Source organism: Pipistrellus kuhlii, unplaced genomic scaffold, assembly GCF_014108245.1.
Source record: "Pipistrellus kuhlii isolate mPipKuh1 unplaced genomic scaffold, mPipKuh1.p scaffold_m20_p_14, whole genome shotgun sequence".
Taxonomy (NCBI): domain Eukaryota; kingdom Metazoa; phylum Chordata; class Mammalia; order Chiroptera; family Vespertilionidae; genus Pipistrellus; species Pipistrellus kuhlii.
Window position 1 is genome coordinate 31253591 of NW_023425449.1, and position 18682 is coordinate 31272272.

Consider the following 18682-nt stretch of genomic DNA (forward strand, 5'->3'; position numbering starts at 1 on the left):
AAAGAAATCAAAATGCTCTGGGGTTTTTTAATGAAGTAGTGTTGCTTACATTTCCCTCATTTCAATATCCCTTTCTCAAAGTCACTGAGGCCTTCTCCAAGGTTCTTTCTATAGAAAGTTCTGCCTCTCTAATAACTCCCAAACTCAATCTCAAGCAGAAATCAGTTATACTTAAATCAGATAAAATGAAAGATATTACTTAAAAAATGGCAGTTCCCTACAGTTTAAATAACTGATAAGAATCAGAGACTCCTATTGCGAAGTACTTCCTGTTCCCCATGAAGAAAGGTAGTATCTTAGGACATTTTTCAGACCTTAAGGAATACTTATTGAAAAAAAAAAAAATCTTAATTGTGGAAGGAAAGTATTACAGATGTCCTCTTTTATATTATGACTTTTAAGATTTATTTCTCTTAATAAACCAACTGGTAGCTTTCAGAGCCTAGCATGAGGCTACATGTGAACAGAGCTACATTAGCTCCAAAATTACTTACAAACTGAAATAAGGATTCACTCAACCAGTCAGCATTTACTGTACCAGACACAATTCTATGCTTCTGGTATGCTCTAAGTTATCTAACAGTTTTGGGACACTCAGTTTTAAATATATATATATATAAATATATTTTGAGGATCCTACAGAACAAGTGGAACAAAAGAAAAGCTAAAGACTATTTTAGAGTACATTTTGAGTTTTAAAACTGTTGTCAGGCAGAATAGCTAATGACTTACTTTGGATCTGGTGGTCCATCTGACAGGGGTTTCATTGACAGTTTACACAATGACCTGAATACTAAAAAGGCATCCTTTTGTAAAATGTGGGAAAACTTAGCACCAGGTGAAGGTCCTGAAGAATTTCCAGATTCCTAAACAAGTTAACATAGTATATAAATAAGTATATTTGCCAGTGTAAAATGATTTCAGCTTTTTATACATTTTGTTCAATTCAGTAATAGCTGAGGTTCTATTGGAAGGGCAACCATATAAGGAATTTGTCACATTAGTTCTCTGACATCGCACCCCTATCCTCAACAATTTCCCAGTTCATATTATTACTAACAAAAACTAACACATTATGCCCTGACAAGATACTTCATACACAGCTTAAACTATGCTTTCCACTACCTGTCATTGGGTGTTTTGTGTTTTTGCACTTTGTGCAGATAAAAATAAAACAATGGAAATAATCAAGGCAATGTTTAAAAATTGTTAACTGATGAAGGTCAACAAGGCCAAGAAAGCTTCCCCCTGTGCATGGAGCAATAATTTAAGATAGCCCTTATCCTCTAGGATAAGAATAAAAATATAGGGTAGAAAAGAATTGCCACTACCATGGTATGGATTTCATTGTAGCCCTGAACAAAGGAAAGATGAAGTTTCCTAGATTTCTAAAAGTTTTCCCCCTTCCTATGATACTAGAATTATCCTATGAATATGTGATAAGAATTCTTTTCAAAAGTAATTTCCATGGGGCAGGGTTAGGAAAGTTATGAAACACTGTAAAATTAAAAATTTAGCTATCAATTTATTAAGGAAATAAACTGTTTTGATTTATAACAATGATAAAAAAAAGAAAAAAAAACAACACCCAAGTTTTTATTTCCCCAAACTGAAATTAGTCAGCATTATCACATAGATGTGTTTACCAGAAGGTGCTGGTGACCTATAAATGTGTAAGATTAACAGGTATTTTCCACTCCCATTTATACCTGAGTATCATTGGAAGAGACAGAGAGTCTGTCATCAGGTAAGGACGGTGTATATGCAACAGAAATTGGTGTTCCTGGGATTCCATTTGCATGAATATTTTCACTGTCACTACCATCCTCTATAGTTCCAATGTTGCCATCTGCATTTGCATTTATGGTCCTTTCTCCCATATCTAAAATGGTTAAGAATAAAAAAATATACAAACACACCTGACTTAACGATATAAAAGCAGAGAGTATTTAAAATTAAATAGTGGCAGATAAATGATGTGAAGTAACACATACTGGTATCATTTAAAGGTTAGCATACTTACTAGTATGTAAATACGCATTGGAAATACATCCAAATATGATTCTTAAGTAGCTCTAACAATGAAACACAGTTGATGAAAGGCTTAAATGTATCAAAAGAGAAGCTTACTTTTAGTCCATATCAGCATTTATTAAACTGGGTTCTAATGAATGCTAATGCCTTAACATGGTACTAGAAGTTTCTAAAAAAAAAAAAAAAAAAAATCCCATTATCAAATAAGAGGGAAATAGGTTTCCTTATTATAATATTAACTTGCTAATATGCATTGAGCTCTTCAAAAGGAATATAAAATATGCAGTATTTTCAAATTTGTTTTACCGTGAGCCTTCTCCCCCTTTTTAAAGAATATCTTTCAATACCTCTAATAACAAATTCTTTAGAACATTACTATGAAAATAATGGCCTATATCCCTGAACTATTTTTAGTATGTTACTCTAAATTAGGGGTGTCGAACTCAATCAGAGAAGGGGCCAAAATCTAAAATCCAGCCTAAATCGCGGGCCGAATGGTTTACTGAACAGTCATAAACTGTCATTGTGATGGAAACGCAGCGGAGTGCAGTGATGACAGCGCGGTGCGGGCCACATTGCAAGGCCTGGCGGGACGGATTTGGCCCGCGGGCCTTGTGTTTGACACATGTGCTCTAAATCATCATATTTGTAATTACTAAAAATAAATAAATAAATAAATAAATAAATAAATAAAAATGATTTCTGATAGAACAAACACAGATAATGTAAATAATACCAAGTTTCAGTATTACTCTAAGGTGTGATGTGCATTTCTTTTAAAAGGAACACATACATGTCTATGGTCATAACTCAGAAGCTATCTCAAGACACTGCTTCTTTCATGCTACCCATTAAAAGAAACTGTAAGCTAGCATGAGGGAAACACACTGATTATGTGTGGAGGGCAGTGCCTGGGGATGGCGAGTAGAGGCAGAAGAGGGTATATGGAGGATAAATGGTGGTGGGGGTAAAAAAAATAAAAATATAAAATCTAAAAAAATATATTAAAATTTAAAAAAGGGAAAAGTATTCATACCAAAATATCCCAGTGTTTAGGAAGGGTCAAATGAGTAAATGCAAGTAAAGCATATAAAATCACTTAATGGAATTAGATATTATTCTCCATTGTTTTCTCCTTTAACTACCCCCCAAATGTTAAGTGCAAACGTCTGTTTTAAAGGTGCTGAATGGAGCCCATTAATTTACTTTCTCCTTTAACAAATACCACTGAAATTACTATGAAAAATATAAACAAGAGACAAAAATCTTTAATAGCACAGGAAAACTAAGAAAGGTAAGATTGATGGGCTAAAACTTTAAGAGGAAATTCTAGAAAATAGGACAAGTTCAGATAATTTAATCCTATTTCTAGAAGTATATGTAGGAAGGTACTATGCTAATCCTGTGCAAGATATCATCAATTACTAAGTTTCAGTGGACTTCTATAACCAAATATATCCTAATATATAAAAATCCAGGGGCCATCATGACCAAAATAAACGGACGGATGACCAAACAGCAGGCTTTGTGTGGCAACTAGGCCGGCAGGGGACTTAGTGAGGGACGACCAAATGACTGAACAGCAGGCTGCATGGGGCAACAAGGCCAGCAGTGGGGAGCAGTTGGGGGTGACCAGGCTGGTGGGGGTGGGGGGGCGACTGTTGGAGGTAACCAGGCTGGTGTGTGTGTGTGGGGGTGACCAGGCTGGCGGGGGTGGGGATGAGGGGGTGGAGCAGTTAGGGGTGATCAGGCCGGCAGGCAGAAGCGGTTAAGGGTGATTAGGCTGTTAGGAGCCAGTGGTCCCAGTGGGGGGCTGTTAGGCGTCAGCACTCCCAGATTGTGAGGGGGATGTCTGACTGCTGGTTTAGGATCGGGCCTACACTTGGCAGTCAGACATCCCCCGAGCAGTCCTGGATTGGAGAGGGTGCAGGCTGGGCTGAGGGAGATCCCCCCCAATGCACAATTTTTATGCATTGGGCCTCTAGTTTAAATACATTTCTACACACACACACACACACACACACACACACACAGATTTGAGGAAGATGTTATATTTTTGCCCTTTTTAATCCACACATTGTAAAAATAATTTTCACAGTCAAATGAAATACTGTAAGATAGAATACACTACTTCCTAGTGGAATACACTACCTCCAACAACAATGTTCACCATTTCTTCTACAATGCTCTGCACAATGTCTTGTGGCTTTTCCTCACAGTCATGGTTTTCTCCGTCATATAATATATCATTTTTAGATAATGCTTTAAAAAGAAAACATTATTTTAGGAACTATTACTGAACATAATGAAAAGCTTTCCTTTGAAATTAACAAAAGAAAAAAATCAAATAGATAAATGAAACTAGAAGCAATATATGTTAAACCAAAACTTGTAACTAAATCAAAATTTAAAATATAAATTTAAGTCAGTTTCATCCATGAATCATTTGACAAACTATTCATTGAATAGTGATTATGTGAATTTTCTAGATTATTCCTTTAAGAACCAAAACTTTTAAACAAAACAATTTAAACATGTCCCATACTTCCAAATAACATATTCAATGTAATTATATCTTGTTTTGATTAATTGGGCTCCTCAATAACAACAAGCTCATCACTGTGCTCTAACTAATTAACTTAATTAACCTAACACAGTGAGCTCCTTAAAGAAGCAGAGATAGGGCCATCTTGCCTTCCACCAGTGATTTCCAGCCTTTCCTTACTACCTGTTCCCCTTTTTGAATTTACATACTTAATGTGTAATTTAATTTAGTAAGTAAAAAGGAACTCATCCTCCAATTTAACATTAATTAAAAACATGTAACTGCCAATCAGAACTTCTGAACAGTATAAGAGGAACTAATGAAAACCTTAACATTACAGTTAGCTTGTTTGGACTATTGTAGATAAAAACAGAATTTCTACTGGTGTTTTTGAAATGTTCAAAATATATTAGGAAGGCTCAGTTAGGATGTATTGGGGACCAGGATCCTGTCTGGGAGCCTCTGTTCTTCATCAATGGCTTCAGACTGCATACTAGCTGTTAATGTTGCTGTCTATACCCCACCCCCACTCACAACTCCATAACGAACCACTATTTATAATTCTGGCTTTTGGAAGCCTACCCTCCTCCCTTTTGTTCACTGATCCGAAATTATTGTTTGCTGCATTCTACAAAATACTGACTGCCATAAGGTGAAAATTAATAAATAAGCATGTTAAATCAGTTACCTTATTTTATTTTATTTTTTAAATCCAATAATAGCATTTAATGTCTTCTGTGGATTAAAACCATATAAATGTCTTGACAGATAATTTTTCTACCATCCTTAAGCTTTGTATTTCTGAGCACTAGTTGGCTAAAATTAGTCTGAAAATTAGAGTTTCAACATAACTGAATACACCGTCATTAAAATGTGCACAAAATGACTAGTGAATCAAGAGTCAATTCTTATATAAATCATCTAACAGAAATAGATTAGAGTGGGTAACATTTATTACACGTAGGAAATGAGAAAAGTTGATTATAACATCCAGCTAGTAAGTGAATCAAAGCAGGTAATCTAACCCCAGAGCATGCATTCTTAACCAATGGCTCCCAGGTAAAATTTTCATTTTTATCAGCTGTTGGAAGCCAAAATCATCATGACTATGCCATGGGGAATTAAGTCTTATTTATAATTTTGTATCCATTAAGGTACCCACAGAGGTACCTTACACACAGTAAGTACAGTGGATTCTTTCATTCCTTGGGTCTCAGCCCATGTTATTTATTCTGATGAAAACATCTTAAATTTTCTAGTTAACCAATACCTACCCTATACAACAAGTTCATCTAAAACATCACTTTCTCTATAAAAGTATGTCCTAACTCTCCTCAGCAGAATTACATGCTACTTTCAGGGTATTTATCACATTATGTCTCAATTAAATATATATGACCATCCATCGAGGCAGACCATGAATACCCTAAGAGCAATGGCTATATCTCCATCAGGTTTTTAACCCCAAGTCCTAGCACAGTGCCTATGACAGGGTATGCTAAATAAATGCTGAATGTATGGATAAAAAAATAAAGGAAAATATAACATCCCAGCTTTATTAGTGATTAAACCTTTGAATCAGCCCCTTTATAAGCTCACAGTGAAAATACAGGAAATTTTGACAAGGGCAGGCTAGGAAAATGTAAATTGTATAAGCAATATAGATTCACTATTAGTTTGGGTACTGTGAATGGATGCTTGGTTTATCAAAATTATCTCTCTGAAAATAAAGTACTATTAAAAACAGTAAAACATCTATTCATGCCAGTGCTGATGTTCATGCCACTATTAGGTTATGGAAAAGATATGGTTAAAAAATTAAAAGCTTAAAATATATTACAGAAGTCTTTCCTCAAGGTGAAGTAAAAACAGATTCGGATAAGCTATAACTGAGCCCTAACCTTCTTAGTTCCACATGCCACACTGGAGAGGAACAGAATTTCCATCATTTTCTGATACCAACCTAAGGAGGAACAAAAGCAACAAGCAAATTCCCTGGCAGTTTTATAGAATAGCTAGAGTTGAGGACAATGTTTAGAGGAAAAAATGACTTCATGTACTATTTTTAGAGAAATAAACTTGTAAAATAAACAATTGTTGTAATCTTGTTCTCTGACAGTTTTTCTAACTAAATTTATAAGGTAAAGATTACATCTCAAAAAAAAAATCTTCATGTCAGATGATTACTCAAAAATTTTTTTATATTTAATTACAGTGCTTTTTTTTAGCATATTTTCTAAATAATATAATCATTTCCTAAATTCTTCAGTCACATCCAGAAAAATCTTACTATATGGTTCTCGTTTGCTGTAAAACTAATTTTAATAAGAAAACTGAAGTTCCTATATAACATGCTAAGAGATATTTATAACCTTTAGTAACACATACCTCCTCCAAAACAAGTCTATAAATTTTTACTGCTCATGAGATGCTAATAAATGCATAGTATCATTAACAGATGGCTTGTGGGTAAAGTGAAACTAACTTTTACCACCTAGGATAGAGAAAGTCCATAATTACCACCATGTGTCTGATACCTATGAACACATACACCCTTTCCACATTTCTTCACCAAAACGCATTCCTACACTCTTCCCTTCACACACGCTCCACCCACCCCAACCCCGTCTTAAAAAGATTACTTTCAGCTGCAGTTGCCTGATCAGCTTCAGTCTGTTCATTTTCTGCACTGGAAATATCAGATCCATTTTCAGGTTCTATGTCATCCTGAAGGCTTTTATCCACATCATTTGCATGGGGATCAAGGTCTCTTTCATGTTCTTGGGATATATGATCAACAGTCTGAGGTGGCAGATATCTAAGGTGAGGTGACTCAGGCTCATGATGGCTTACTGGAGACTGCAACAGATGATGATGATGATGCCGGTGCCTCTCTTTTTCCATTTGTTTGGCTTCCTGCAACTGGGGAGAAACAGAATAATTTTCTAATATTTGTAAAATAAGTTGTTTCAATTTTGGAGAAATAATGTTACACTGATTACAAATTACAGTCTATCAGAAACAGAGAACATTAAAAATAGTAAAAACAAAAACAAGTAACAGCGGTCACTTCTTAAGGGGTACACAAGGACAAAGATGGAAGTCTTTCACCATCTACTGAGCTTGAGTGCAATAAAAATATCAATTGATAAACACTGCCATGAGGATGATGGCAAACACAATCACTCAAATCCTGTTTGTGAACAATAAAAACAAATTTTATCCAAAGTCAAGGCAATAAACCCCAAAACAAAACAATACCACACATCTCCAGTAAACAGGACTGTACATGAAAGTCATTCTTCTCTACAAACACAGAAAGTCTTCATTACACATTTCCAGAAACTCTTTTCTGTTTGATGCTTGTGGTGTTTTATATAATCTCTCTCTTTTTTAAATACTTACTGCTTGGTTTTCCATGCGTGCAAAGATCACATTTAGCATCTGAGTAAGAGTAGCTTTGGCTGTTGTCTGATTGATGAGATTTTTGCTTGCTAGATAAATATTGTAACATGTTCTCACAGCTTGCAATACAGTTCCTTCATGAATTTCTATGTGTTGAGATGTTACTGCAGTAAGTAATGCCTTAAAAAAAAAAAAAAAAAAGTTAAAGTAATTAAAGCAATTTTCTGTATCCAGAGTTTCAGCACAAAAATGTATCTTTATATTAAAATTAAAACTTTCAGGCACCATTATCACTTTCAGATATACATTGACAGAATTTTCTGTATGCATTAACAAAATTTCTATCTACTTTGAATCAACTGTTAAAATATTTTGTTTTCCTCACACTGGCAATAAATAGTTCCTACATAATCTTCTCAAACTCAAAACACTAGAAAGCTATTCAATTTATTTGTTTCAACCCAAGTTTCACTTCAATATAACTTAGTTTATTAAAATGTACAGATGTGCTTCATGTATTATAGCTGCTGAATTAGAGTGTCAAGTTTGGAGACTATACAATGTGTCTTATTCACTTAAAATTTTTCTGAGATCTTTCTTATGGACTGGGCTCAATAAACATGCTGTTGTTATTGCTGACAATGTTTACAAAATGAGTTAAATAAAGCATTTAAAATAATACTAAAATAAATCAACCAATAAAGTGAGTAACTTTATATGAATTGCCTTACATCAGTTTACTAGCAATTTCTCAAAAGCAAAACTCATTCTTTTGTCCTTTTATGTTATACAATAACATTGACTATATGCTAGCTAAGCCATGACTGACTGACACGAAACAGCAAATGATAGGCCAAAAGATCTGGACAGATTTTTACAATAAAGATATAATATGACTCATGAACTAAATACAGCTATGAAACTGAAAGACTCAGAAGGGACTGTATTCACACATGAAGGAACACTTTATACATGTAAGCAATTTCAAAAGTACTATTAATACAAGACAATTTTATTGATATATAAACATACCACCCACTACCACTAGTGGTAACAGTAAGAATTTAACCCTGGCCAGTGTGGCTCAGTGGTAGAATGTCAGCCCACAGACTGAAGGGTCTCAGGTTCGATTCCCGGTCCAGGGCATGTATCTGGGTTCCCTCCCCAGGGCACATGCTGAAGGCAAACAGTCAATGGGTCTCTTTCACATCAAGGTCGGTTGCACGCATGCGCATCACGTGCGTGTTTTCTCTCCCCACCCCCCCCTTCCTTCTTCTTTTTCTTCCCCCTTGCCCCCGACTCTCTCAGAAAAAGCAATGGAAAAAAATATCCTCAGGTGAGGATAAGCAAAAAGGGGGGGGGGGGGAGGGGAAAGAAAGAATTCAATATTCATAAAATACTAAAAACACAACTGAGTGATTTTCTTTAAGGAGTTTCATCAGCCAGGAATATAGCATAAATCCAGGAGAGGGTTTAGCCAAGCAGGTTCAGCAGAACGGTAGGCCCAAGGCAATCAGGAGAGTGCATCTGGTGAAGCATGGGTCTAGAAGGAAGGCTACAGGGGGTGAAGCAGTACAGAAGAAACTAGAGGGGTCATGGGACCCTCACATGGAATCGTAAAGCTCAAGAGATGCAATGTGTATGGTAAACATGACAGAAACTGAAACACTCTGGAAGATGCTGGGATCCCAAACCTAAACTGAGATCTTCAAAATAAAGTATTTGAAAAATATAGTCTTCTAATGAACTCTTGGCATTCAACAACAAAATCCCCTGATACAGGATCTAAAAAGCACCCAAATAACCTTTATTATACTTAGAAAGCAAATAAGATTACCTTTCTAAATATTTTCCATGATAAAAGCGCTTTTTAAAATATAGATTAAAAATAACAAATTCACTTTATCTAATTATTTACCTTTATTATTTGCAACTGAACTCCTTCGTCTGTTTGAGGACCTTGGAAACAGCCACAAATTGTTTCTATAATTCTATCAATTAATTTTTTGCCTGGTGTTGTACTATCTGGAGCATTGCCAGTCAAGTGCCCATAAGCAATAAGCTTCTAAAATGAAGAAAATAAAGAATCTAATTAAGCTAAGTAATATGTCTACTAATTAAATATACATTAAAATTATAACATATAATTGAATATATATTAAAATTATTACATAAATCATTAAGGCATAGTCAAAATCAAGGCTATACCAACTTTTCATGAAGAAAGTTTTATTAGATGTAAATGTGTGAAATTATTTACACTGCAATTACTATGAACACAGAACAATAACTACAACAAAACCATCAGGTGAAATTTTGAAAAAACCAGACTTGGAAGTTAGTTGTTTCTGATGAGTTAGAATAGCTTACTGCTTTCTACAGTATCTAAACAGTATTAATACTGCTTTTGTGAAAGCTATCTTCACTCATTTAATGACCCAAAATCTCTTTCCAAATTAGATCTGTAAAACCGGATTTCCATACATTGGCTACAAAAAAAAAATCACAGATTTGTTCATTCAACATTATCAGTATAGCCCTTGAAGAAAGGCCTCAGATATTAGAGTTTTAATCTTTCAAGAAAAACAAGGTTACAAATTAAATAAACTTACCCTTAACCTATCTTAAGAACAAATCCAAAGAATACTGTCTTTTCCACTGTTAAATAGGTATAAATAGGTATAATGAACCAACAGTGAAAATACCTGAAAACCTAAATCTGGAGGTTTATCTTACAAATATGTAAGGGAATCTGTATAAGTAAAACAGAATAAAAGATTTAAGAAATTTTCCTGACATAAATGAAAATCAGAGCTGAAGTCCAACAAAGAATATAAATATAAGCTGTCCATATTAACCTATTGTCTTATGTAAAATAGCAGGCATTTAGTAAAACCATTTGCAAATAATGATGCATGTATCATGTAAAGCGGCAGGTTAAAAGTATGATTCTTGTATTTCACTGATGGAATACCATTAAACCTGCGAACTGCGGCTCATGAGCCACATGCAGCTCTTTGGCCCCCAAAATACCTTGGCCTGGGCGAGTCTATTTTGAAGAAGTGGCATTAGAAGTTTAAGTTCAAAAAATTTGGCTCGCAAAAGAAATTTTGCAAATATTGATATTTGGCTCTGTTGACTAATGAGTTTGCCGACCACTGCACTAAACTAATGGTTTTTGTTACCCTTAAACTAAAAACATTTTTGCAACTACTATTGTCTCGAATATAAGCAACCATTGGGTTTCTTACCAAAAAGCATATTAAAAGCTATCATGGAAAGTGTCTGAATTATCAATTGTGAGTAATGTTCAGAAACACATTCCAGTTGGAGCTGGTTTTCAGCTAAAGCCATTTTATACATACCTGTAAACAATCTAGAGATGTATTAACTATGCGGGGACATCTGGACTGGCAGGCCAATTCAAAGGGTAAAAAGTACTTGTCTGCTTCGATAAAATTTGCCTTTGATTTCACTGGTGGAAGGGTGCTTGATCCAGCTTTTGCTTCTCCATGAGGAGGACTACAGAAAAAAAAAAAAAGGGTCTAAATAGAATGCTACATTTATCATATTGATGATAAACGCATATAAAAACACAGAATTTCAGTTCCAAAAGGAACCTTGCTAAACCAGTTTTCATCTTCCCTTATTATTTCGTAAGGAAACCACACCCAGAAATTAAATAATTTGCTACAGATCAAAAACTAGTAGCTAGAGCTGTGACTAAATGCAAGAAGGTAATCATTTACTTTAAAAAAAAGTAATTAGTTAGGTTACTAAATATTTAGTAATCTTTCTAAAAGTCTAAGCAAAGACTTAAAACGTGTCTTATGGTATTTCAGAAACTCCCTTATATATCTATAAGCATGATTACAATTTTTTTTCTTAAAAAGCATTTTAAAAGTTGATTTTATTTTAAAGATCACATGGAAAAATTTGCCACAATAAAATATAGATATTATTATTTTGGTCATGACTGACAAGTTTGCAAATTATTTTCACTAAAAAAAGAAAAAGAAAAAAAAAGAAACCCCACTAACCTCTGTTTTTCAGTCTCCACTTTGATTTCCTCTGTGGGTGGGGGGAAAAGCATACATTAGAAAACTTGACAACAGAACAAGGATCATTAAGTAATCTGATTACAGATTATATAAACTAATTAAAAAAATATTTTTACTTATTTTTTACAGAGAGAAAGAGAGAGGGATAGAGAGTTAGAAACAACGATGAAAGAGAAACATCCATCAGCTGCCTCTTGCACACCCTCTATTGGGGATGTGCCACAACCCAGGCACATGCCCTTGACCAGAATTGAACCTGGGACATGCCCTTGACCAGAATCGAACCTGGGACCTTTCAGTCTGCAGGACGACGCTCTTTCCACTGAGCCAAACTGGTTTCGGCTATACAAACTAATTTTTAATTTCTGTAACAAACTAGAAAGCATACAAATTAAAAAAATAATAATAAAAATTCTATTGCAACTAAATGCATTAATTTACACAAATTAATTTTATGAAACAATGAAAAAAAATACATTAACAAGAATGTTATAATTGCAGATTTAATTCCCAAAGCATTTCCTTTTCTCAAAGTTGTGTGTGTGTGTGTGTGTGTGTGTGTGTGTTGGTCAAGGAACTATTTATATTAACCAGAAGCATTAATAGTAAGAACAGAATATTATGTATGCTGAATTCAAGTCACAGAATATAAGGCACAGGTTGGATGAGGGAAAAGAACCTCAATGTACCACTCTTGTGATGATTATCAGGCAAAATCTGCAACTTCCTGACCATGTACAAATGATATTTAACCATTTTTTGTACTTATGACTATACAAGACACTGTAAGATACATATATCTAACTTAATGGAAAAATTTCCCTGAGTGTTTATAAGGAGTCAGAAAAGGCCACGCAGCTCCTGCTTCCATGTCTTAGAATGCGGGGTCTCCAGACACCCAATGTGGAACACTGATGTGAGAAGCACCACGCCACCTGGAGACCACATCTAAGTGGTTCAGTCAACAATCCCGGCTGAGCCCAGCTTTCAAGTCATCACAGCCCAGGAGGCAGATATGTGAGCGAATGAAGAAACCTCCAGAGGATCCCAGTTCCTAGACATTCACACCTCCTCCAGTCACCTGAGTCTTCTAGCTGAGGCCCCAAACACTGGAACATATGAATTCCTGACACACAAATCTGTGAGCATAATAAAATGATCACTGTGTTACACCACTAACTCCTAGGTGGCTTATTAACCAGAAATAAATAATTGGAACAGAATGAGTTAAGGAGGCATGAGGAGGTTTGAAATAATGTGCTGGCAAATGGGAGACAGATGAGATATGAGAAGCACAAAAGCACTGCCAGGAACATGAAAAGTTAGTCTCATGTTCTATGACACATGTGTCAAACACACGGCCCGCGGGCCAAATCCGTCCTGCCAGGCCTTGCAATGTGGCCCGCACCGCGCTGTCATCACTACACTCCGCTGCGTTTCCATCACAATGACAGTTTATGACTGTTCAGTAAACCATTCGGCCCGCGATTTAGGCTGGATTTTAGATTTTGGCCCCTGCTCTGATTGAGTTCGACACCCCTATTCTATGAGCTTGGATAAGGAAACTGTTAGACGCCCAGAGCAAGGATGATGGGCCAGGTACACAAAGTCACCAGGGCAAAAAGCCCTGGATGCTAGCAAGGGGCAAAACAAGAACCTCCCCCTAGGGTAACCTATGGTCTCCCAACCCCCAGCATATCACAGGTCATGTGGTTTAGATCTGTGACCTTTTCATATTGCTGGTCAGGCGGTTAAACCCCTCCCCACCCACTCACCCTGACCTTTTCTTCCCTAAAGATAACATCTAGGCCTCAGCTGTATTTGAGCTCCAGGCCCAGAAAAGCAGCAAAAACAGACAAATGGCACCATGGCTACTCAGGACCAGTATGGTACATTGACTAATTACCCATTGGCACTGACCAATCAGTAAAGATCAGGACCTTGAAAGCGCACACCTGGAAAGCTGATGAATATTCTATTAAGACTCCCTGAGACTTCTCCTAAGATTTTCACCTGAAATAGATAAATAGGCTCAGGACAAAGAACCCAGTGTGTATTCTCCCTCCAAGGAGCACACCCATGTCATTGCCCCGCAGGTATGTATCACCCGAATCTCTAAGGGGCCCAAAGACACTTGCAACCAGGAGAGCAATGGGCAGTAGGCAGCTTGTCCTGGGCTAACCCCTTGAACCTGTGTAGCCCTTCCCTTTGGATATCCCCATCTCCCATCTCCTTTTCTTTAAATAAATTCAACTTTTTTCAGCTACCATCTGAGATTGCTACTTAGCTTGCCCATGCAGCACCTAATTTAAACGTTCAGAAACAAGATGATTAAGAAGTATTGTGCTTCAATGCAACAAAAAAATTAAGATACCTAGGAATAAACTAAGGAGGTAAAAGACCTGTACTCAGAAAACTACAGGATGTTGAAAAAAAAGATAAAGATATAAACAAGTGGAAGGATATACCACGTTCATGGATTGATAGAATCAACATCATTAAAATGTCCACACTACTCAAAGCAATCTATATTCCATGCAATTCCCATTAAAATGCCAATGGTATATTCCATAGACCTAGAACAAACTCTTCAAAAATTCATATGGAATAAAAAAAAGACCCTAAATAGCCACAGCAATCCTGAGAAAGAATAACAAAATTAGAGGGCTCACAATACCAGATATCTAGCTATATTACCAAGCCACTGTTCTCAAAATTGCCTGGTACTGGCACAAGATATACTAGTATAGATTAATAAAACAGAACAGAGAACCCAGAAATCGACCCAAGTCATTATGCTCAATTAATATTTGACAAAGGAGGTTAAGAGCCATACAATGGAGTCAAGACAATCTCTTCAATAAATGGTGTTTGGAAAATTGGACAAATACATGCAAAAAAATGAAACTAGACCACCAACTCAAAATAAACTAAAAATAAACTAAAAATGGGTAAAGGACTTGAGTATAAAATGGGAAACCATAAAAATCTCAGAAAAATCCATAGGCAGCAAAATATCAGACATATCTCATAGCAATATCTTTACCGATACATCTCCTCAGACAATCAAAACTAGAGAGAAAATAAACAAATGGGACTACATCAAAATAAAAAGCTTCTGCACAGCAAAAGAAACTATTAACAAAACAAGATAGTCCACTGAATGGGAGAACGTATTTGACAATGTTACATCCGACAAGGGTTTAATCCCCAAAATTCATAGGGAACTTATACACTTTAACAAAGGAAGATAAACAATCCAATAAAAAAGTGGACAAAGGACCAAAATAGACACTTTTCAGAAGTGGATATATACAGAAGGCAAAGTGACATATGAAAAAATGCTCAAAGTCACTAATCATCTGAGGGATACATATCAAAACGACAATGAGATACCATCTCCCACCTGTCAGAATGGCTATCAATCAACAAACAACAAGTGCTGGCGAGGATGCGTAGAAAAAGGAACCCTCATGCATTGCTGCTGGGAATGCAGACTGGTGCAGCCACTGTGGAAAACAGTATGGCATTTCCTCAAAAAATTAAAAAGGGAACTCCCATTTCACCCAGTAAGCCCACTTCTAGGAATATATCCCAAGAAACCAGAAACACCAATCAGAAAGGATATATATATATATATATATATATATATATATATATATATGCACCCCTATGGTTCACAGCAGCACAGTTTATAACAGCTAAGATTTGGAAACAGCTTAAGTGCCCATCAGCAAGAGTAGATTAAAAAAACGATGGTATTGTACATCTACACAATAGAATGATTATTGATTTTAGAGAGATTGAGAGAGAGTGAGAGAAAGAGAGAAAGGCATCTCAAGAAATTAAAATATAACTACCATATACGATCTAGCAATTGCACGTCTGGGTATATAGTATGTCCAAAGGAAACAAAATCATTATCTCGGAGAGAGATTTGTACTTACATGTTCATATTGCCCAAAATATACAAGCAATCCATGTGCCCATCAACAAATGAATGGAGCCCTAGCCGGTTTGGCTCAGTTGGATAAAGAATCAGCCTGTGGACTAAAGGGTCCTGGGTTCGATTCTGGTCAAGGGCACATGCCCGGGTTGCAGGGCTCAATCCCCAGTAGGGGGCAATCAGGAGGCAACTGATCAATGTTCCTCTCTCATCATTGATTTTTCTCTCTCTCCCCCTCTTCCTTCCTCTCTGAAAATAAAAATATATAAAAAAGACACACACATAAAACAGATGAATGGATAAAGAAGATGTCTCACACACACACACAATGGAGTACTTCTCAGCCTTGTGGCAACATGCACGCACATAGAAGGCATTATGCTAAGTGAAACAAACCAGACAGAAAAATAAATACTGCATGGTATCACTTTTTTGTGGTAATCTAAAAAACCAAAATCATAGGAATAGAGAGCAGAATGGTAGCTGCTACGGGCTAGAGAAGGGGTTTGCTTAAGAGAGCAACAGGGAGAAGTTAGTAAAGGGTACAAACTTTCAGTTATAAGATTAATAAAGTCTGAGAATTTGATACATAATGTGGCGATTAGAGTTGATAACATTGTATTGTATAACTGAAATTTGCTAAGAGTAGAACTTAAGTGTTCTCATCAATTTCATAATGTTTTTTTAAAAGAGACAAATTCTCAAACCTAAGATCACACCTTAAGACAGTAGAAAAAGGGCAGCATACCTATACTAAAGCACACAGAAAGAAATAATAAAGCCCTGAAATGAAATTGAAAATAGAAAAACAATGTTAAAAAATCTCTAAGGAGAAAAAGCTGGCTCTTCGGAAAGATAAAAAAATATTTGACAAACCTCTAGCAAGGAAAAAAAAGGTAATTACTGATTACCAATATCTAAAATAAAATAGGATATTGCTAAAAACACCAGACATTAAAAGGGACTAATACAAACAAAACTATACATATAAATTTGACAACTGAGATGAAATGGAGCTATTCCTTAAAAACTGCAATTCACTCAATAAGAAATTAATTGAATAGTTCTTCAACTATTAAATACACCCAATTCCTAATTTTAAAACAACGAAAAAGGAAATCTCCAGGACCAGATGGTTTCACTGAAGAATTTTACCAAATGTCTGTAGAAAAATTAACACCATTTATATACAATGGCCTTCAAAAAATGCAATAGAACAGAACCAACCATCTTCCAGTAATTCTCCAAAATTACTGGCACAAAGAAAAAGAGGAGAGGCACCCACTATATGTTCTCTAGATCTTTAAGGAAACATGGAGCTGTTCCTTTGGCCACATACATGCGAATCTACAAGAAAGGTGATATTGTAGACATCAAGGAAATGGGCAGGAATGCCTCACAATATTACCATGTCAAAATAGGAGGAGTACACTGTTACCTAGCAAGTAGTGGGCAATGTAAACAAACAAGTTAAGGGCAAGATTCTTTCCAAGAGAATTAATGTACATATCGAGCATATTAAGCACTATTAACAGCCGAGACAGCTCCTGAACTGTGTAAGGGAAAATGATCAGAAAAAGAACAAAGCCAAAGAGCTTAAAGGTATCTGGGTTCAACTGGAACACCCACCTAGTCCACCCAGAGAAGCACACTCGGTGAGAAGCAATGGAAAGGAGCCTGAGCTGCTGGAACCCATTTCCTATATAAATTCATGGTATAAGTGTTAAAATAATAAAAGACCTCCAAACTATTAAAAAAAAAAAAAAAAAAAAAAAAGGAAGAGAACATAGCACTTTTTAACTCATTTTATGAATTAAAAATTGGACTGTAATGTAATTAAGAATTTGACCTTTGTCTTGTTTCTGGTCCTAGGAAGAAGCCACTAAACCCTTGGGATTTCTCCAATTGTAGGACTGTCTTTGTTATTGGTGCTGGGACTCCAGGGTACTTTCAGGATAGGGGCTAGCCTTGCTAGAAAGACCAACTAGTATGTTGCTTTGAGCCATATGATCTCAGCCTGACCTCCAGAGAGGGGAGGAGGGTTGCTGATTGGATTCAATCGTGTGGCAAATGATTTAAACAATCATGCCTATGTAATGAAACCACATAAAAAACTCTGGGCACCCGAAGCTAGTAAGGTTGGTGATATTCACTGATCTGGTGGAAAGGTGATGCATCCTTAGGACAAGGAAGCTTTGCATTTGGGCTCTCCAAGACCTTGCCCTATGGGTCTCCTAAGTGGTCCGGATTTGTATCCTTTATAATAAAAATGAAATCCTAAGGAAAGCACTTTCCTGAATTCTGTGAATTATTCTGGCCAACTAGAGGGGGTAGGTGAGAACCCTGAATTTGAAGCAAGTTGGTTATATAGAACTATGGGTGGTCTGGGGACTCTGGAGCCCGGGGCTGGTGTCTGAAGTGAGGACAGTTTTGTAGAGGACTGTTCCCTAAAGCAGTCAAATTTGACTTGACCCTGCGTACTTAAGTGTCAGAATTGCATTGCACAAACATTTTCTTTTATAGAAAAGAAAATACAGATGACTATCACTCATGAATATAAATGTAAAAATCCTCAACAGAATATTAGCAAATAGAATCCAGCAATCTATAAAAAGAATCATACACCATGACCAACTGGGATTTATTTCAAGGATTCCAGGCTAACTCTTTTTTTTTTTTTTTTTTTTTTTT

At 36.0% G+C, this 18682-nt stretch overlaps 1 protein-coding gene across 4 annotated transcripts in view; it reads right to left on the reverse strand.

Moving 5' to 3' along the window:
- The window catches only part of ARFGEF1 (ADP ribosylation factor guanine nucleotide exchange factor 1), a 93189-nt gene that overhangs the window by 53566 nt on the left and 20941 nt on the right, over positions 1-18682 (reverse strand). For all 4 annotated transcript variants that reach the window (XR_006741585.1, XR_006741584.1, XM_036437030.2 and 1 more), the window contains exons 2-9: positions 12025-12055; positions 11350-11506; positions 9903-10049; positions 7985-8164; positions 7222-7501; positions 4186-4296; positions 1710-1882; positions 733-866 (exon numbers count right to left, since the gene is read on the reverse strand). Coding sequence is in view for 2 of the 4 variants with exons in the window: in XM_036437030.2 (XP_036292923.1) it covers positions 733-866; positions 1710-1882; positions 4186-4296; positions 7222-7501; positions 7985-8164; positions 9903-10049; positions 11350-11506; positions 12025-12055 (1213 nt within the window). In the remaining 2 variants the exon portion in view is untranslated. The remainder of the gene's footprint in view (positions 1-732; positions 867-1709; positions 1883-4185; positions 4297-7221; positions 7502-7984; positions 8165-9902; positions 10050-11349; positions 11507-12024; positions 12056-18682) is intronic.